Consider the following 21,889-nt stretch of genomic DNA (forward strand, 5'->3'; position numbering starts at 1 on the left):
AAAAATAGAACTGAAAAAAATAGATTTCATTTTATGGCAGTGACTACTGTAGTTTTACAAGAAATATTAGTCTAATATATTGAATTTGGTTTTTAAACATAGAACTTGTGTTTTTAAATATACACTTATTGAGGGTTGTTTTTTTTTTCCAGTCAAGATTTTACTGTTTGAAATGGGAAACTCCCTAAATGGTTTTCATTCACTCTATAGGTTACTGTGATGGAGCTAAGCATGTGTATATATATGTAGGTGTATATAAATACACACACATACGTATGTATGTATATATATACACACACATACATACATATATGCATATGTATGTATTTATAGATACATGGATATAGAAAGAGAATGAGAGAAATTTACTAAAGATTCCTATCACCAGGAAGTCTTCTTATAAATTTAATAAACATTTAATATTACAATTACATTATAATTAGCATGAAGTTTATTCTATAGAAAAATCACTCCTTAGTTATATTTTGATTTTGCTTTTATTTTTAAAATCTGGTTAAAAATATATTTTTTAACATCTTTACATTGAGAACAGTATAAGTATCTGACAGTTCAGCCTGAGCTGGGCGGTTTTTAAGGCTCTAGCTTCAGGGTGCACTTGAGTGTTGAAGCACCTTTGTCTCTGCCTGGACTCATGGCCTGCGGGGCCGGGTCCCCCAGGTCATGGGTAGCCGGAGCCAGCTCACTTGAGTTTCTGACAGACCACACAAGACCATGCAGCTGAGGTCTAACAACAAACTCAACAAACATTTAGGAGTTTTGAAGACTCTCCTCTCCTTTCCACTCTTTATACTCCCCTTAGGTTGAAAGACAATCTCATCATCCAATGAAAGGACGACAAAATAGCCAAAACCCTTCGCACCGTGCTTCATTAATGGAGCTTTGAGAAAGCAGGAGACTTCACTGGTGTGGCTTTCCACTACAGAGGACACTAGGGACCAGCTCACCTCAGATTTCCCACTTCTCAAACCAGAGAGAAAGCATCTACCCAATATATCCACTCCCCTTTTCCTTCTGCTAGAGAATATACAGAGAAGATTTTTTAAAAATCCTGAATAAGTTCATTGTTTTGTATGCTATGAAGAACTATAGTACAAGTAGTTTCTTTTGTGAAACATGCAATGGACTTCATTACTTATAATAAACATTTTCCCTGTATTACTTTTTGTATGGCAACTTAGTGTTTTCTACCAGTAGATGTCTTTTTGCCACAAGATAGGAAAAAAAAAATATTTATGTAAGACTATGATGGCGATTTCTGACAAGCCCCATTTACATGTTACATTGTTCCAAAGGATGCTTGAGTAGAAAATACAGAAGCACTATACAAACCTACTATTACATTTGAGAAATCATTAGCCTCAAAGGAGTAATAACGGTATGCTGCTATTAAAACTGTGAATACATTTTCAGTATCTGTATTCAAAAAAAAAAAAAACTTTATAAATATGTAAATTCCTGTTCAACAAATCCAAAATAAAATGCACTAAAAAACTGATATGTAGACAAAAGTTTATTTACACCATACAACATTTTAAATATTTTATACACAGTTGCAGCAGAGAAAGCTACTCAGAGCTTTCTGGAGAAAACTGCAATAATAAAGATGTGAAATATATTATTCATATAAAAGTGAGATTATTACTTTATTGCATTTAAAGCAATGAAGAATGTAGCTCAACAAACATTCATTTAATGACAAAAACTTTGCTTTTATATTATAAAGTAAAAAGTGTAGTAATGGCCAAACAGACTGTTATAAACTTTAAAAACTGCATAAATATATACATTGTGCTTCATGGTGAAGTTTTTTGAAAACTAAACCATATGAAGCGGTTACAACATGAATCGTTGCTTGAGGTTTATCTATAAAGATTACCTTACAAATCCATTCCACGGGTACTTACAACACAGGATGGTCAGAACTGTACACCTGGTCCTCTCTCCACTAGCCTGACTAGTGAGAAGTTACCATATGCAAACACCACTGACATTTGGCACAAGAAGGTCCTGACATAGGATAGTCACACTGTCCAGATAGAAATGTCAGGCTTCCCAAGTCTTAAGTGTCAGTGCAATAAATTGTTTTATATCCACCTCAGTCCATTTTGATTCTGTTAAACTTCCGTTTGAAAGTCACCCTCTTGCACATCCAGAGGCAAATTCAGACACTTCTCCCACTCTGCTGGCCTCAGTTCCAAAGCGTCCTTTGCCTCTGTATCTAAGACATTGATTGTGGTGTAATGTTGGTATTCACTGGGGTTTTTGAAAGTGTCCCATGGATTCTTGTTTGGTGCTGGATTTTCCTGTTGAGAAGAGAGGAGAAGAGAGTCATTATTGGATGACGAGGCTTACTGCTTGTTGAAGTTCCCAGGAAGCAAGCATGTTTGTGACCTTAATCCAGTTTACATGATTCAGAGATGATTTGAAATTGTGGGCAGCTGCAGAAAATGGTTTTGATTTTAGTTTTCTTTCATTGAACAAACTGATGAACACCTTCTTTATGTTATCCTAAAATTTTCCAGTGATCAAAGGCATTGAATAATTTATGGAAGACAAAGTAGATGATGCTTTGTTTTGGTAAGAATGCCAGTATAGCTCTCTCAGGTAGAAAGGAGTGTTCCTGCTAAGACTAAATGTAGAAAATTTAAGTATTTGGGCAGAATCTTTGGTGAAATAAAATTTGAAGATATGTAAGGGGGCATGTTAGGTAATAATAAAAACAGTCTCCAAACTGGCCATATTTCATAAAGCTGGATTTCATTAACTTTGCTTAGTTTTTAGGAAATTATCCTTTTTAGAACATTAACATGCTACTATGTCCCTTGGATAGTCTTTTTTTCCCTGCTGTCTATTCCCCACAATTTTCTATGTATTTGGGCAGCACACTAATTCAGCAAAAATCATTCTTCCCTTCAAAAAGCACAACTTTTTGGAAAAATATATCCAGCAATATAAGGGGTTTTAAAGAATGCCTATCAGCCAGCATTCCTTATATTCCATAGTATATACCCTCTTTCTACTTAAGATTTAAGATCTGCCTCATTATGACTCCACCGATCAGACCTTCCATATTGTAGGGTCTCAATAAATATGCATAGACATTATTCAAAGTTTCTATAGCCTGATATTTTGCTAAGATTTAGCAGTGAACTTGATTTATTTTAAACTGCTTAAAGATTTCTGTAATGAGGGAATTTGAATGGAATAGACTGTGCTGAGTGACATCAAAGAACAAGAAGGAAATCATGACTGAATTCTCTTTAGAACAAATTAAGCTAAAGCACTTAAACAACTATAATTGTTGAATATGCCCTTTATCTCTTCCCCTTCACCCTAAATTCTAGCCTTCAACTGCTTATAATTAATTAGTAGGGGGAATGTAAAACAGGTACTGCAGTTATTATCTGGGTTCCAATGATAGTAATAAAAATCACTCAAGTGTAGATAAACAAAAGAGACAACCGATAGAAATATGTACCATAACTAAAAATTGTTAAAATCCTCAATGCATTAGATGTTTTTAACACTTACTAGCCTTAATCATGAGGACATACAAGAAAACAATAGCTAACAGTTAAGATGTGATAAAATTTAACTTTTAGGATACATGCAGGAGATTAGTCTGATTTAGTCTAATATCCTAAACTCTTATGAACTATAAAGTCTTAAAACTCTTCCCCCCCACTTCCTCCCTTGGTCTCTTCAACTAATATTTATCAGCTGCTCTGTGCTGGGCATTATATTAGGCACTAGGAAGGATAAAGTGATGAATCAAAGATGGAAAGCCACATGGTTCACTAGGAAGCATAAGATTTAAAGCCTGATACATGCAGGTCCAAATTCCAGTTGCTTCATCTTATATGAATATAACTCTGAGCAATTTACCTGGCTTCTATGAACCTCATATTTGCAAACCTAATATTTGCAAAACGGAGACATTTTTTGTACCGGGGGCCAAAGGAATTGGCAACATTTGCAGATTACCTACATTATGGGGTTACAAAAATAAAAAAGTTAAGGGACCTAGCATAACACTTAGTATTTAATAAATGGTCACAACTTGTTGTGAAGATGCTTATAGTTAAATAAAAGTATAAATATATAGTTATATTTGTGTCTGTAACCTAGGCGAAGTGCTGACGGGGATACAGACAAGGGTGAAGATAAGGCTTCCTTTTACGGAAAGCATCTAAACCTTTCTGAGAAAAGTGATACTAGAATTGTCATAGAAGAATGAGCGTGGTCATAAAGACGTATGATTGGAGGCTGGGTGACTGAACAGGCAAGCATATGAGAAGTAAAACTCCTGAGAGAATGCAGATGGGTTGGGACAGCTCTGAGAAAAGTGACCAATTTATTTTAGTTGGAGTGAAAAAGAATAGACTAAATAGGCAGAAGGTGAATTGAAAGCCAGATCATAAGGGACTTTGTATGCCAGGACACTCAATTTGGAATTTATTTTGTAGGCAGTGGGGAATAGTGGAAGATTTCAGGGCACTACAGTGACCTGAGTCATCAATCACTGATTGAAAGGTTCACTGGTGTGAATTCTGCTGCCTCAAGCCATGGATAGGACTTATCCATTTTAGACAAAGGCAATGTCTTAAAGGAGCTTTCTGGAAATCCTTGGTCTGAAAAAGTTGAATTAGTTCAATCCTAAAAGGATTCAGGATATGTAAATTATTTGTACATTTGCTTTGAAAATAGGGGTTTCATTATGTTTGGAACAGATGTGATTTTCCATTTATATTTTGAAGATCAAGCATCATGGATCCATGAACTAAAATGGCCAATTTTAAACTTTTAAAAATCAGAATGTCTAGATTCTAATTTCACAGTATTACTGCCAGGATATGACTGAATTTCTGAGAGGTTATATAATTAATAAGGTTGGCTTTCTTGTTCATCTCCTCTGGCCTCCCATACTACTTCCCAGTAGTATTGTGGTTCTTGCCATTGTTCATAAATGTCTGGATACCCATTAGGTCTGAGGCCCAGGCATCTTTAGTGATAAAGAACTACTGCACCCAGCTGTAGAAGTCCGCCAAACAGAGTCACACACACACACACACACACACACAAAGTGAAAATAACTTAAGGGACCTATCGGACAACACTGAGTAAAGCAATATTTAGGGGTCCCAGAAAAAGAGAGAAAGGGACAGAAAACTTACTTGAAAAAACAATGGCTGAAAATTCCCAAACCTGTAGAAGGAAACAGGTCTATGGGTCGAGGGAGTCTAGAGCTTTCTAAATAAGATATACCCAGAATAAATGAAACAAGATGGGATTGGGAGGGAGACAAACCATAAGTGACTCTTAATCTCACAAAACAAACTGAGGGTTGCTGGGGGGAGGGGGTTTGGGAGAAGGGGGTGGGATTGTGGACATTGGGGAGGGTATGTGCTTTGGTGAGTGCTGTGAAGTGTGTAAACCTGGTGATTCACAGACCTGTACCCCTGGGGATAAAAATATATGTTTATAAATAAGATATACCCAGAGAAAGCCATACCAAGACACATTATAATCAGAATGTCAAAAGTTAAAGAGAAAAACTTAAAAGCAGCAGGTTAAAAAAAAAAACAAGAAAACAAAAAAACAAACAACAAAAAACAAAGCTTGTTATGAATAAGGGAACCTCTATAAGTACATCAGCAGATTTTTAGCAGAAACTGCATATTAGAAGGGAGTGGCACAATGTATTCAAAGTGCTAAAAGCAAAAATCCCAATCAAGAATATAAAAATATATGTTTATAAAAAATAAAAAAATTAAAAGACAAAAAAAAAAAAAAGAATATAAAAGTAGTAAAAAATAATGACTGCAACAATTAGTTATGGGTACACAAAATAAAATATGTGAAATGTGATATCAAAACCATCAAATGTGGGGGGGAATTAAGATGTAGCATTTTGGAATGTGTGCAAAGTTAATTTGCTATCAACTTAATATAGATTGACATATATATAGGCTGAGATATATAAGCTTCATGGTAACAACAGTGCTAAAAGCTATAGTAAATACATAAAATTAAAGCAAAGCATGTTCATCATCTTTAGCCATCAGGGAGATTCAAATCAAAACAACATTGAGATATCACCTTACACCGGTTAGAATGGCCAAAATTAACACCACAGTAAACAAGTGTTGGAGAGGATATGGAGAAAGGGGAACCTACTGACACTGTTGGTGGGAATGCAAGTTGGTGCAGCCACTTTGGAGAACAGTGTGGAGATTCCTTGAGAAATTAAAAATAGAGGGTGGGATTATGGACATTGGGGAGGGTATGTGCTTTGGTGAGTGCTGTGAAGCACTGGTGATTCACAGACCTGTACCCCTGGGGATAAAAATATATGTTTATAAAAAATAAAAAATTAAAAATTAAAAAAAAAGGAAATTAAAAATAGAGCTTCCCTATGACTCTGCAATTGCCCTACTGGGTATTTACCCCAAAGATACAGATGTAGTGAACAGAAAGGCCATCTGTAACCGCAGTGTTCATAGCAGCAATGGCCACAGTCTCAAAATTGTGGAAAGAGCCAAGATGCCTTTCAAAAGACGAATGGATAAAGAAGATGTGGTCCATATATATAATGGAGTATTATGCCCCCATGAGAAAGGATGAATACCTAACTTTTGTACCAACTGGACAAGACTGGAGGAGATTATGCTGAGTGAAATAAGTCAAGCAGACAGAGTCAGGTAAGTCTTCACTTACTTGTGGAGCATAAGAAATAACACAGAGGACATTGTGTGAAGGAGAGGAGAAGGGAGTTGGGGGAAAATGAGGGGGATACAAACCATGAGAGATTGTGGACTCTGAGACACAATCTGGGGGTTTTGGAGGGGAGCAGGTGGGGGGTTGGGTGAGCCTGGTGGTGGGTATTAAGGAGGGCATGTATTGCATGGAGCACTGGGTGTGGTGCATAAACAATGAATTTTGGAACACTAAAAAAAATTAAAATTAAAAAAACAAGCAAAACATCAAACCATGAGGGAAGAGTACATGACAAAAGGAAAAGAAAAAAAAAAACTATAAAATAACCAGAAAACAAATTACAAAATGGCACTAAGTACACACCCATCTAGAATTACTTTAAATGTAAATGCACTAAAGTCTTCCATCAAAAGACATAGAGTGGCTGGATGGATAAAAAAACAAGACACATATATATGCTGCCTATAAGAGACTCACCTCAGTTGTAAACACACACACAGACTAAAATTGAAGGGATGAGAAAAGGCGTTCCATAAAAATGTAAACCAAGAGAAAGACAACTATCATATGATCTCCCTGATATGAGGAAGTGGTGATACAACATGGAGGCTTAAGTGGGTAGAAGAAGAATAAATGAAACAAGATGGGATTGGGAGGGAGACAAACCATAAGTGACTCTTAATCTCACAAAACAAACTGAGGGTTGCCGGGGGGAGGGGGTTTGGGAGAAGGGGGTGGGATTATGGACATTGGGGAGGGTATGTGATTTGGTGAGTGCTGTGAAGTGTGTAAACCTGGTGATTCACAGACCTGTACCCCTGGGGATAAAAATATATGTTTATCAAAAATAAAAAATTAAAAAAAAATGTAAACCAAGAGAAAGCTGGGTGGCTATACTTAAGTCAGACAAAACAGACTTTAAAACAAAGACTAATAAAAGACAATGAGCATTACATAATGATAAAGGGATCAATCCAGCAAGAAGATATAAATTTGTATTTATGCACCCAACCTAGAAGCATATAAATTAATAAAGCATATATTAGCAGATATAAAGATACAATTACACTAGAGGACTCTAACACCTCACTTAAATCAATGATAGGTCACACAGACAGAAATTCGAACATAAGCCTAAAATGATATATTAAACCAGATGGATATAATAGATATATATGTCAAGATCACAGCTAATGTTATACTGAGTGGGGAAAAGCTTTCAGCTTTTCAGATAAAAAACAAGACAATGATGCCCACTCTTGCCACTTTTATTCAATACACTATTGAAGCAATTAGGCAAGAAAAGGAAATAAATGAAAAAAATTAAAAAAGTAAAACTGTCCTATTTGTAAAGGACATAATTTTATGTGTAAAAAGCCCTAAAGACTTCTTTAAAAAATTGCTGAAACATATAAATTCAGTTAAGTTGCAGGATACAAAATCAATATGCAAAACTCTTTTGTGTTTTTATGCATTAACAACAAACTATCAGAAAAATCAAGAAAACAATTCCATTTCCAATTATACCAAAAGGAATATAGTATCCAGGAGTAAATTTAAGCAACGAAGTAAAAGACTTATACACTGAAAACTATAAGAAATTGGTGAGAGATAATGAAGAAGATACAAGTAAATGGAAAGATATATCATGTTCATGGGCTGGAAGAATTAATATTGTCCAAATATATTACCCAAAGCAATCTATAGATTGATACAATCCCTATCAAAATAGCAATGGCAATTTTCACGGAAATAGAACAATTCTAAAATTTACATGGGACCTGGAAAGATCCCAAATAGTCAAAGCAATCTGGAGTAAGAAAAACAAAGCTGGAGACATTATGCTCTCTTATTTCAAACTATATCACAAAGCTACAGTAATCAAAACAGCACAGTATTGGCATAAAAACAGACTAACAGAACAAAGAGCCCATCACCCAATTACCACCCCCCTCTCCCTTTCCAAGGGCATGTGATGTGATGAAAACTGGGTAATTATACTGATGAATCATTGAACATTATATCAAAAACCAATGATGTAATATACCTTGGCTAATTTTAAAAAAAAAAGCCCAGAAATTAACTCATGCATATATGGTCAATAAATTTAAAACAAAGGAGGCAAATCAAAATCACAGTAAAATATCTCACACCTGTGAAAATGGCTATTATCAAAAAGACAAGAAATAAAAAGTGTTGGCAAGCATGTGGAAGAAAAGGAACCCTTGTGCACAGTTGGTGGAAATGTAAACTGGTGCAGCCACTGTGGTAAACAGTATGGAAGTTCCTAAACTAAAAATAGAACTATCTATTCTATTCTGGGTATTAATCTACAGAAAATTAAAATACTGATTTGAGAAGACCTATGCACCCCTATGTTTACTGTGGCACTATTTACATCAAGGTATTGAAACAACCAAAGTGTATGACTGATGGACAAATAAAGAAGATGTGGTATATAGATACACAATGGAATACTACTCAGTCGTAAAAAAGAATGAAATTTTGGCATTTTTGTGACCACATGTGTAGACTAGAGGTGATTATGCTTATTGTAAATTAAGTCAGACAAACACCATATGATATCACTTATATATAGAATCTAAAAAAAAAACAAAACAAATGAAGAAACAATACAAAACTCAGAAATGAAAAGAATAGATCAGTGGTTGCCAGCAGGGAGGGGGTTTGGGGGGAAGGTGATATGGGAGGAGATGGAAAGATACACATTTCTGAGACAAGTCAGTCAAGGGGATGTTATATACAGAATGGTGACTATAGCCAATAATATTGTATACTACATAACTTTATATGCTGACAGGAGGAAACTAGATTAACTGGGTTATCATTTTGTGGTATATACAAATATCAAACCATAATTAATACTACTATGTTAATTGTATCACAATAAAAATTACAAATTCAATATAAGCCAACATGCATGAAGTTTACAAAGATGCTAATTTGGTCTTAGGCTGTATACACTGAAGTGGAATATTAGCTGAATATTAGAATTCAGGGCCACTGGGACTACCATAGGGCTCCCTGAGCATTTCGCATAGTTCATGGGTCCTAGGAGAGGGCTAGCTGTTACCTCCAGACGAGTCCCTCCCTCCCCACACCCATCCATCCTTTTTCTCCTTCCCTCTCTTCTCTTTCCTTCTTCCAACCGAGCAGTAATGAGGACCAGGGAATGAGAATTTGTTTATTCTATATTCCAAACGAGCAAGAATTTGGAGAAGCTCCTTGAGGAAAAGGGAGCTTGATGGAGAATCGTTTGTGAGACACACTCAGAGAAAGAGAATTCTTTCAACGCTGCCTTTTCTTTGTAGTGTGATTTAGATGTTGTCCTGCCTGGAAGCAGGGAAATGGACTAAATGGTCTTTTGGGTTCCCTTTGATACCCAAAATTCTACATAATTATCATCATTTGCAGTGCTAGGCAGGTGTTGTGAGTTAGTAGCCAGAAAAAAAGGAAAAGACTTTGAGATTTTTGTTTTGAAAATGTCTTTCTCTATCCAATTATGCGATTTTTCATTAGCATTGTGCCACACGAATTATGACTGAATTAAGGATAATGAACTCACTCACATGTTCATTATTAATCAAAACTGAATAAGGAACTCTTTTTTTTCCCCCCTGTTCTCAGATATTTAGGACAATAGTCAAGCAGCAATGACAACTCTATCCTTCCCACTCTTAACCTCCCAAATGATAAATATTTATAAATCTTTTCTAGAAAAGGCGTGTTGCTGCAGAGATGTGGTGTAATTAGTAGGCTATTTTGGTTGTCAGGAAGCTGAGATACAGATATTTGTGTCATTAATGATTTAATACCCAGACCATACAACAAGGGGAAATTACAATCATATTATAGTCATCAGCTGTATCTGTTGCATAAGACTTTCAGATTTATAAACATAACCCTTTCCCCCTTTTTTTTTTTAAATAAATGAAGTTTCTTCAATTTATTTCAATGTTAGCTCTCAGTATTCCAGAATGAGTAGCTAATGTGTTTAGGTCTAATCTCAATGGTGCAGTTCTCCTTTGCCTGGTGAACTAAAAATTGACAGCCCAATATTAGGAGGAGTAGATAAGAAAGACCCACTCCCTACATATAAGTGTCTTCTATTTGCCCAGCATTGTGGTGATGATAACAAATAATGCATGATTCTTGCTGTAAGGAGGAAAATATGTTGATACACACATGAATTATTTACAGACCAATTAAGAGTTAAGGTCTATTATATTTCTTATAATCTTGATTTAACAAACACAGACCATTACCATGACCAGCATTGTACTAGTACTGAAAGGAATCCGGGAAAACAAAGGTATATAAATTCTTGTTCTCAATAAACCCATGTTACTAATCAGGAAACTAAGACTTAGACTCACAACACACATATCCAAGATTCACAGGAGTTCGAAAGTGACCAAACACCTTATCTCTTACAGTGATACAAACATATACTTATATATGTATACACACACACACCCCCAGAACCCCAGATGTTGGGAGGAGGGCCAGGGCTGCAAAGGTGTAAGGCAAAGCCACAGCACCCTATCTGGAGTGAGGAACAATGGAGTCAGATGGTAGTCCCAACTCTGTCTCTCATTGCCAAGTCTCAGCTTCTTAACATCTCACGTGCCCTACCTCTTTGGAAGGTATTATAAGAATCAAAGAAAGCATTATTTATTAATTACCGTTTTCTTTGTTCAGTTTAGGAAAAATTGAGATTTAGAAACCCACACTGAGTGACTTCCTCAAGACCAGATAGATCTGGGTTGAGTTTTGTTCTCTTGATCCAGGGCCCTCATAAATAATTTTGTAGCCTTCTCTGGAGCCATGATTAGGCCATGGACATGGTAAGTGCCCACTATCATTTGATGAATTCCTATGCTAGGATTGTAGTAGTGTGAACAAATGAGAAGAAAATGGTCCAATGAATAATCAAAGCCTTTGAAGTTTCCCAAACCTCTTCTCATAAAATATGAGTCTCTGGGAGACAAAACCCTATCACTTCGGTTTCAGGTAACAGAGTGTACATTCAAATGTATATATGTATGTACATATATGTTTATAAATATTCATAATATAAAGAAATATATAATTACATTTTATGGCCTTAAAATGTCAGACTTGCAAATGCAAGTGGAAAAATTTAGTCATCTATTTAGGTATTTGAATTAACGGACTTTTAATGATGATAAAAGGGCCAGGTGAACCTAATACATTTTTGATATATAACTAATTACACTTAAAGCTTATAATTGAGAACATTTAAAACATGAATAAAAATACTTAAAAAGTCTATCATTCCTAATTTGTTTCTTAGTACATTCCAAATACATTGTGCAGCATTATTTATTTTTTTCTACGTATGCCACTTCTTTGTTCACAAGACGATGAAAAGCTCCTGGAGGGCAAGGATAATGGCTGACAGGACACGTCATTAGTGTGGTACCCGGCACTGATGCAACAACACATACTCACCATACTGCTTGTATTTGGTATATCCCGAAATCTGTCCAAAGTTTGAAATTTCTGATTCAGCTCCTGAAACAGTTCCATATGCCTCTTCCTTGTATGCATGACCTTCTGCAAAACAGAACAGAATGGCCCTCGTTTCTAATTTGATGTGTACATTTTTAAAAAGATATTTACTATTTTCACTTTAGCTAATAAAGAAAATCAAGTTTGGCAGGAATCAGGAAGTCCCAAAAGACACCAAAAATGCAAATAAGCTGCTAATCCTTGTTTCATAGTCAGCACTTCTTGAACATGAAGAATTGGCTTTATTTCCACTTACGAGATAACCAAAAAATAGCTTTCTCTTGTGAGTGCATTAAAAATGTAGCAGTCATTCCTGTGTAAGATTTTCATCATTCAAAGTTAAAGCTGTTTTACAAAAATTGTTATAATATAAGAAAATGTTTAAAAATGTGGACTTGTAAAGCACCCAAGACTCTCAATGTTTGTCATGGGAAATGCTACTTTTTTATGTATTATTTCCATAAACACTAAAATCCTAGCTGCTCTCCTAAAAGGGTAGCAAAATCCCAGGCACTGCCATTTAAGGCTGACTTAAAGCACTGAAGTGTCTGAAATATAGGTGAGATCTAAAATCTTACAATTTCCATGAATAATGACTAAACTTTTCAAAAGGAAAATCTGACCCATAGGCTTCATATATTTATTTACGAGATGGTACAGAATCTTAACAATTAGAGCTCAGAGCAAAAATTGTGTGGTTGATGAGCTTCTCAAATCACCAGTACAAATATATTAATCTTTTTTCCCCCCAAATATATTAATACTCTTTATCCTTGGTTAAATCCTTTTCTCCCAACTTTATCATAACTCAACAAATAGAGTCCTAAATAAAAATGACCCCAGGGTAAGTATCATAGGCTGAATCTTTTTCTATTTACAGAACATTTAACAGAGAAGATAATAAATCCCCTGTATTTACAAGTATTATTTTAAGGGAGAAAACACCTTCTTCAATTTTGATTTTTTTTAAATATTAAAAATCAGTATTTCAGTGATTGTTCCAAGATTGCGCCTCCATATTTGTGCAAGATTTTATAGTATTTTAAAGCATGTGCCTCATAAATCATGATTTGCTCATGTGGGCTTCATAGGTGTATTCTAATTCATGACTAAGCTTGGATTTCAACATTTGGCCTATTGTTTGAATTAACAATTATTTTCAAAAGTACAGACTTGTTTTGGAATAGAAATACATCTTTGGGGAAGAAATATATACAATGCCTAATTTTCTTCTAAAAAGACACTTGAAGAGAACATGATCTCCTTGAGGGGGGAAGAAAAAGCAAAAGAGAAATGCAAATTAAATCTTTAACATATTTTTAAAAAGCCTTATTCTATTATGCCAATTTAATTTCCTGTACTTAATGAATCTGTGTCTAGGTAATACTTTGTTTAGCTAGTTTCTTCTATTTTCATTAGCCTACTTTTATGAGAATTCTGACATTTTAAGTCTTGCTCTAACCAAATTATTTTCATCTGTGCTCCTTTAGTTCTAGGAGTTGGCTGTTAACAAATCAGGTGGTTGAGGATGAGAACATGGCAACATTACTCATGATGAGGACGTGAAACATAGCAAGCAATTACAGAGCGATTAAGTTCCCATCAGTTTTGGGGAGAGTACAGGAAACAGATTTGCAGGATTTACAGAGAAACACCAGGCAAACATAATTTGACTAGCAATGGCTGATGGAGATTTATGAGAGGGAGGATTTGCATAAGCAACTCAGTGGAGGGATTTTGAGGACCACATAGCTGGAAAACATAATGAAATACATTCTATCTCTGGGCACTCAAATATTCCCAGGCAGTACCAGAGCCTAAGACAATGATTAAAATACTGATTTTTGTTACAAGAAATACCTTAAAAACAACAACGACAACAACTATGGTCATCAGAATATGAACTCTGCTTGACTTGCTCTAACTTTTGAATTTTTGTTTTGTTTTTCATAGTAATGAATCTTACCAGGTAGTTATTTTTTGCTGGACTGCAGTAGGACTAAAGTCACACTACTGTCATTTCTTTAAAGATACTTCACTCTATCAGTTAATACATATTCATGAGCACCATATATTGTGCTAGATGCTGAAGTGACAATGGTGTGCAAAAGCCAGTAGAGCTTCTCCCCTCTTACAGCTCAAGGCAGAATAGAGGACATAGGCATTAGTCACATAAGAACTCAAATACACATTATGTTAGAACTGAGATAAATAAATGGTATGTCTATGTGAGTAAGTGGTAGGGGAAGTCACTAAGATAAATGCAAGTGAGGCAGATTTCCAAATTTTCATAGTCATTTTGAAGCTGAAAATTCCCAAATCGGTTATTCATCATTTTGTTTGTTCTCTTTCTTCCATTCTCTAAACTTCAGAGAATTTCTGGTATAATTCTTATTTTTGTGCCCTTTCTCAATGAGATCATTCCTTTCCAAAGACAAGGAGCTCATTTTCTTGTAAGATAGTTGATGTTACTGGCACAGCTTCCTCATTTTAAGGTGGGCGTGTGATGATTTTTGTCTGTGCAGTCTCCATTTGTCTTTTATCTTATGACAAGGTCCTGACTTTGCCTTGGGGATTTATGCCTGCCAATGGTGGCGAAAATGTCAATGGAGGTCCCTACTGTCTACTGGCCAAAAGGTCAGCTTTTCCATATCCTTCCCAAACGTTCTTTTTTGGTTGGTAGTCAAAGTCACTCTCTGTCTCGTGCAACCAAATATCTCTGTTGGATAAAGCATGTTTAAGGAAGCAAAGTGTTAAATGTATCCCATGGCAATGAGAGTACATTGACTGAAGTTTTTATCATCATATTCTGATTGAATACGTAGCAGCTGATTCTGAACTGAGTGGATTTTATTTTGAGGACCTACATTGTTAGAACATACTAAGAAAAATATATATGGTGAATGCATATGTTCTATAACCAAAGAACCTTCTGTAGTGTTCTACATAGGTTTATAAAAGCTACTCTAATAGCTCACGGACGCCACAAAGAAGATGGAAAGAAATTAAAAATTTGGGTGCTGAAATCTCTTCCTAACCAGAAACATTACTTGCAAATCCATCTGCATGCCAGATAGTCATTCTAATTTGAAATTGTCACCTTGGCACAGCCAGAAATCACCATAGCAATGATGGCCTGATGGTTCCGACAGAAGTACCACATCAGAGCTGCCAATCAAGAGCACACCTATCTGTTAGGGCTCAGTCTGGTTTTCCATGCATGTTCACAAACTTAAGTACACCTTTCAGTTTTTTCAGTCGGGGAAGCTTCCATTGACATGGAAGCCAGCATTATGGTAAATAAACTGGAGAGTTTCCAATCTGGCAATGTTTTGGGATTAAAAAAAAAAAAAGTAGCTGTGGTTTTAGATCTCACAAATAAGTATGGTTTCCCTTTATCTATTTACTTGTCTAAGTATTTATTTGCAGCACTCATGCCTTTGATGGTCTTAACTATCTAATTAGAAGTTTTTGTGCATACTGGCCCATTTTAATCCTCTTTTTGGATTTTACTCACCTTAGGGTTTTATCTGTTTATCTTTTTCTTTCTTTTGTCACTGAAACATCCTGTGTCCCAAAGAAATTGACTTCTGTGAAAAACTCAATTTTCTAGAACCTTGGGAAGATGATAAAGCTATAACTCATGTAGATTTTCTTTTTAAATAAACAAATATATTCTAATTGACACTATATATAGAATTCAGGTTGCCTGAGTTATAACTCCTGTCAAATAACATCGGCATCTTTTGCAATAAAGAGAAATGCTTAGCAATATTCCCTTCCACTCGGGTTATAATGACATCTTTTTTTTTTAAATTTTTTTAAGATTTTATTTATTTATTTGACAGAGAGAAATCACTAGTAGGACAAGTAGGCAGAGAGAGAGGAAGGGAAGCAGGCCCCCCGCTGAGCAGAGAGCCCGATGTGGGACTCGATCCCAGGACTCTGAGATCATGACCTGAGCCGAAGGCAGCGGCTTAACCCACTGAGCCACCCAAGTGCCCCATAATGACATCATTCTTTGAAGCTGCATAGGAACCCCCATTTGGAGAGACCAGCAACCTAACTGCACAAAAATATCTCCTGAAATAGCTTATTTCATACTCTTATCTGTCATTTTATATATTTATAACTCAAGGGAGGCTTTTAATTGTTGATACGAGAGAAAAAGTGATAGGTTTTATAGTATTTTCATGACATGTCAGGTATTTGAGAGAAAATCAGGATGTGATTTTTTTGAGCATGTCCTCTATCTCAGGCACTCTTCTAGATTAAATGCTTGAGACATGTCAAATCTAACAGCTCTGGGTCTGGACAAACTTGGATTCAGATCTCAGTTCCATCACTTTCAAATTAAGTGGTCAGAGGCACAAAATGTAATTCCCCCGTAGCTCCAGTTTCAGCATTCAGAGTAACCTTACAGGGTTGTTCTGAAGATTATAAAAGGGATACAAGGCACTTATCACCGGAGGACACATGTAAGAGCCACTTAAGAAATGGTGGGCATTATTATCTTTCTCAGTCCTCCCCTACCCAGGGAGGTAGGAGTCATTATCTCATTTTGCTGATTAGAAGACGGAAACTCAGGAGGCTGAATAAATCTCCTAGGCTCCCATCAGTGGTGAGAGAGCTGGAAAGCATTCTGAATCCAAAGCCAATTTTCTTTGCCTGCTGCTATCTTGGATACATCCCATATTCAGGGAGCACCCTCCTTTCTGTTACTCAAGCTTGTGATTATGCCCTATTCAGATGGAAAAGCTGGTGAGAGAAACAAGGGTGGGTTAGTTGCCTTCTGTAGTAAGCCCATAACCTGGATATTGCTCGCCCTGCAACCATCCCATAGGACTGCCGTTATGTTTTGAAGGGCTGGTCTCCAGGTCTTGTCTCTGGACACCTTGTAGATAGTGACTTATCTTTGTATCCCTGACACCTGGCACAATGATTGATATTTAGCAGATGCTCAATAAACATGCATGGGATAAATGAAATGACATATGTATATAGGCCATGGAAGGTGCCTACAATGTCGAAGAGGCTCTCATAAATCGTGTCTTCTCTCCTATTTAAGGGGTCTCCCAGCTGAAGACGAGACTTAACTGGCCCCAGACAGGATCCCTATCTCCTATTCTGATCCTATTGTGCTCTCATTTTCCATACAAGTGGTTCATAAAAGGCCTGCAGGTGGGTTTGAAACAAACTGCTTGAAAGTTTTCTTTTCTAAACTCATTAAGTGCGAATGATAGAGTTAGGATTTAAGTTGGAACTACAGATAAGGTAGGCCTTACTATATGCAGATTTTTAGAAACAGAGAAACCTCTTAGAAAAAGTTGGAGAATTTCCCAGCTATAAATTTTAGATTATGGGGGCCTGGAAATCATGTTGATAGACTTTAGAAAGCACTCTGCCTTAATTACCTTTTCTAGCTTTAGGAATATAGACACCTATGCTCTCCTTGTTCGTATTTACCAGTATAAACCTATGCTTACTTTTCTTCTTTTTTGCATTGCATAGGAGTCCTCAATCCAGAGTGTGTTGTTGAATACTAGTTTGAAGTGAACGAAAACTAATGTTAAGGAAGCAACACACATTGTAGGAATTAATCTTGATTCCTGAAGCTGTATTGTGAAAAGGGAATGATTTATGTACTTTCCTTGGTCAGAGTCCCAGAGTATCCCTAAGAGAGAACCTGGAGGACGCCTGGGTGGCTCAGTGGGTTAAGCCGCTGCCTTCAGCTCAGGTCATGATCTCAGGGTCCTGGGATCAAGTCCTGCATCCAGCTCTCTGCTCAGCAGGGAGCCTGCTTCCCTCTCTCTCTCTCTGCCTGCCTCTCTGCCTACTTGTGATCTCTCTGTCAAATAAATAAATAAAATCTTAAAAAAAAAAAAAAAAGAATCTGGAGCCCCATGGCCTGCCTGACATTACTAGTGTCTAGATATGTTTCAGGTATGTTTCTATTTGAATAAATATATATCCAGGACTTAGACAAAGGATCTAAAAAAAAAAAAAACTGAATAAGGTATGTATTATTTTTTGTCACTGTCATCCCAGGATATATTTGGCTGCAAATATTTGCAATAGTTTAATTTAGTATTATGGAAAATACAGATGTAGCATAGGACTGGATTGCTCAAATGTTTCCTCTCAAAGTGTACTGATTGCCTAACAGAGCTCACTTACTGTGGGGGATGGGGACAGATATGCTTTATATTTAGGAAGTAATAGAAATGTTATCTTCTTTGCCATAGCTTAGCTGTATCCATAACAATATAAAATTAAAATATTTTATCTTATTTATATTACCCCAAATCTACCAAAAATTCATGTCCCCATAAAGATGGGCATAATTATCCTGGATTGATGACTTCTTGTGCTCTCTGCTCACCATCACCTCTCCTCAGTTTGAAAAGCATGGGTTTACTGGATGTGTGGGGTTCATTAGGGCCTTCAAAGGAATGTTCTAAGGTATTTTTAAGAGCTTACATCATTCCACAGAAGAATGTGATAAGGTTATCTCCATGTTTTTTCAAGAGAAGATAAAAATACCTCTCTAGACATACTTTTTTTTTTTTTAACACGGAATGGATGATATTGTCTATTGCAGTTTGAGAGGTTTGTATTCCTGCATTCCTAAGAATTCCTTGAGATTTGTCCTCAATTCAAGAAAGATAATTTAAACTACCTGCCTGATATTTCTGATTTAGCATCCTATTAGGCACCTTAATACCCAAAGTACTAAAATGCAACTTTGCTTAACTAGATGTCTGCTTGATTTTCCTAGATCTGTCAATGATACTACTAGAAACCAGGCTCAGACCTGTAGGATCCTCTCCTATGTTTAGTTAAGGACCAAACGCCATAGATCTTGACTTTGCCATGTCCCTTCATTCCTATCCTTCCCTACCACTTCTTTTTTTCTTTTCTGGACTAGTCACTTTCAAATTTGTATTTCAACTTCCTCATTCACTCTATTCCAATCTTTCCTTTCTATTACTGCCACAGTCCTCTTTCTAAATTCCAGGTCAGAGAAAATCATTTCTCATTAAAAAACAAACAGAATATAATAGAACAGAATGTTTTAGCAGCTTTTAGTAACAAATTAGGTAAAACTCCTTCCTTGGGGGGCAAACTGTTCACTATATAGTTTCTAAATTCCTTCCTCTTTTTATCTATAGACCTCATGTTTCAGTGAATTTTAATTTGCTTCTGGTTTCTCAAACATGCCATACCTTAGCCAACCTCCATACATTTCCTCTTCCTGGAATCTCAGCCTGCTATTCATCTCCTTATGTTGCATAGCATGTAAATATCTTTGATGTCCAGTATGGCTCTTTTGGAGGTGTTAACTCCCTATTCCATTTTCTATACTGGTCTCTGCCCCAACGCAGACATACTGTTTGATAACTTTTTATTAAAGCAAACTGGACTAATTTCAATGTTAAACCATCCTTTACAAAATAATTTATCAAATGCCTACTATTGTGAAAATGAATATAAAGAATCCTCATTCAAAATGGAGGAATCCATGAAGGGAGAGCTCTCATGCACTTCCACTCATCACAGTCTGCATAACCAGTAGGAAAAAGAAAGATTTTCTCTCAGCCTGGCAGCAGCAAGCTGCCTGCAGGCAATGAGAAGCTGCCACCACTTTGAACTCCTTTTTGCCTCCAATGAAATTTTGTTCAAAACAACCCCTTGCAACTTCCTCCTTTCCTCTACAAAAGGATGCTGTCCCTCTTTGTTATCTGGACTTGCTTACTGTTTGCCATAGTTTGCATGTGCCAAATTGCAGTTCCCCCGTTATTCCCAAATAAACTCATTTACTGCTCAGTAATACTTGTTATTTGATTTTTAAGGTTGACATTATATGGTGTCAGAAGTGGGACCTGAAGGTGATGAACCTAGATGAACTAACAACCCCAGGCATTGTGTAGGGTAGTCACTTCAGCCTTGTGCACCCTCTGTGAGTTATCTTTTTTCCTTTTGGCAAGGTAAGCCTCTTTTCAGAGTTAAGCTTCTTCCGTTTGGTTGAGCTCTCTGACTTTATTCTTGAAGGCATCAGCCTTTTGGTGACTGCTCATTTTGTTTGCTGTGCCTCTGGTTTTAAAGTATGGGATTCACAATCCTCTAAATTCTTTACAAAGGACCCTCCTTCTGGGACCCTGACCAGTTTTGTTTTCAAAACTATGGCCCTTCATGCACTTTCTTAACCAAATGGACCAACTCAACTGAAGATAATATAGAATTCCGATGGTCACTGTGGAAAACTTTTGACCTCCCAAACTTGTTTTTCTCAGAACCAAATTGGAAGACCACAGTTCTAAAATTAAACAGACTGAATAGGAAGCCTGTTTTAGTTGGTACCTGGAGTCTTCCAAATGTATCTAAGACTCTAAAATCACCTCTTTGCAAAATCAGGTTTTTAATTACCCAACACACAAACAATTCAAAGTCGACAAAAGGGGCTCTGGGGCCACTTTTCCCCTTCCCTGTCCTCTTTGCCTTCATGACCAACTTCTTCTTTCCCTTCTGCACCACCCCCACCTCTTGTATACCCCCGGGACTTCCTCATCTACCAAACTATGGACCATAATTAAAGAACTTATTAAACCCAGAGAAGATCCTCAAGTTTTTATAAATGGATTACCTACTGAGATTAGTAAATTAAAACAACAACAACAACAAACAAACAAAAAAAACCCTGCTGGTGTCTTCTGGGGTCCTTTTTTGCATCTGTGTGTGTGTCTATGAATGTCTATGTATGTCTACTATAGATATGGTATTTTTCTACTTCTGGGTAACTTGCCAAAGTTAATTTATGAAAGGAGTTCTATGTAATTGGCTTGAAAATGAAGCATTTATAAATTAAGTTCTCAGAAATATTAATAGATACTCACTCAAATATTTTTCAGGTTCACATGATTTGGGAAAATATTTGATCTAAAAGTTAGTTTAAGATTGTTGGGTCAATGAAAATGAGCCAACATTATAGAGTTCTCAGCATTAAATATAAAACTTTTGTTCTAGTGAGGTTTATTAAAGTACAATAAATTCATGTTATTTCTTTTACAAAATTTGTGAGCAAGAAAATAGCTTGGGCTGATGGCTAGTTGTCTAATGCCTACTTGTGATCTCTGTCTGACAAATAAATAAAATTCTTAAAAAAAAAGGATAATAAACTGAACTGGGTAAGAATTTCTCAAACGAATGTAAAAACTAAATTCAGGCGTAGTAAGAATAACATGGTATTGAATGAATGGAGGAAGATGATTATAATTTTTATGACATCTAGTTTTCAAACATTACTGGTCCTTTAATATTTTGCTTGCTACATTAAAAGGAGCCCTTTTACTCCTTTCTTTCAAGCTATCTGTGAAATACAGCAGTTTGGTAAAATATATCTTTGTAAACAAGGATGAAAAATTTACTTTTTCTCCCTACCTGATCCCTCCAGAATTTCAAAACTCTTGAGGATTTTTCACGTGGCAATATAGTTATTTACATAAATTCAGTGAGAATCTGTTCTCCTTGTAATAACAATTGGAAATATTGGCTACTTTACCAAGGTTCTGGATTATTTTGAGAGAGATGTGCATAG

At 36.1% G+C, this 21,889-nt stretch overlaps 1 protein-coding gene across 4 annotated transcripts in view; it reads right to left on the reverse strand.

Annotated features, from left to right (window-relative positions):
* Positions 1–1,516: 1,516 nt before the first annotated feature.
* Positions 1,517–21,889, reverse strand: part of ADGRB3 (adhesion G protein-coupled receptor B3) — a 726,064-nt gene continuing 705,691 nt past the window's right edge. For all 4 annotated transcript variants that reach the window (XM_045069381.1, XM_045069382.1, XM_004769290.3 and 1 more), the window contains 2 exons: positions 12,235–12,339; positions 1,517–2,324 (listed from right to left, as the gene is read on the reverse strand). In XM_045069381.1, coding sequence (XP_044925316.1) covers positions 2,136–2,324; positions 12,235–12,339 — 294 coding nt within the window. In that variant the 3' untranslated portion in view covers positions 1,517–2,135. The remainder of the gene's footprint in view (positions 2,325–12,234; positions 12,340–21,889) is intronic.

Source organism: Mustela putorius, unplaced genomic scaffold (genome assembly GCF_011764305.1).
Source record: "Mustela putorius furo isolate JIRA1106 unplaced genomic scaffold, ASM1176430v1.1 tig00003927_pilon_pilon_pilon, whole genome shotgun sequence".
Taxonomy (NCBI): Eukaryota; Metazoa; Chordata; class Mammalia; order Carnivora; family Mustelidae; genus Mustela; species Mustela putorius.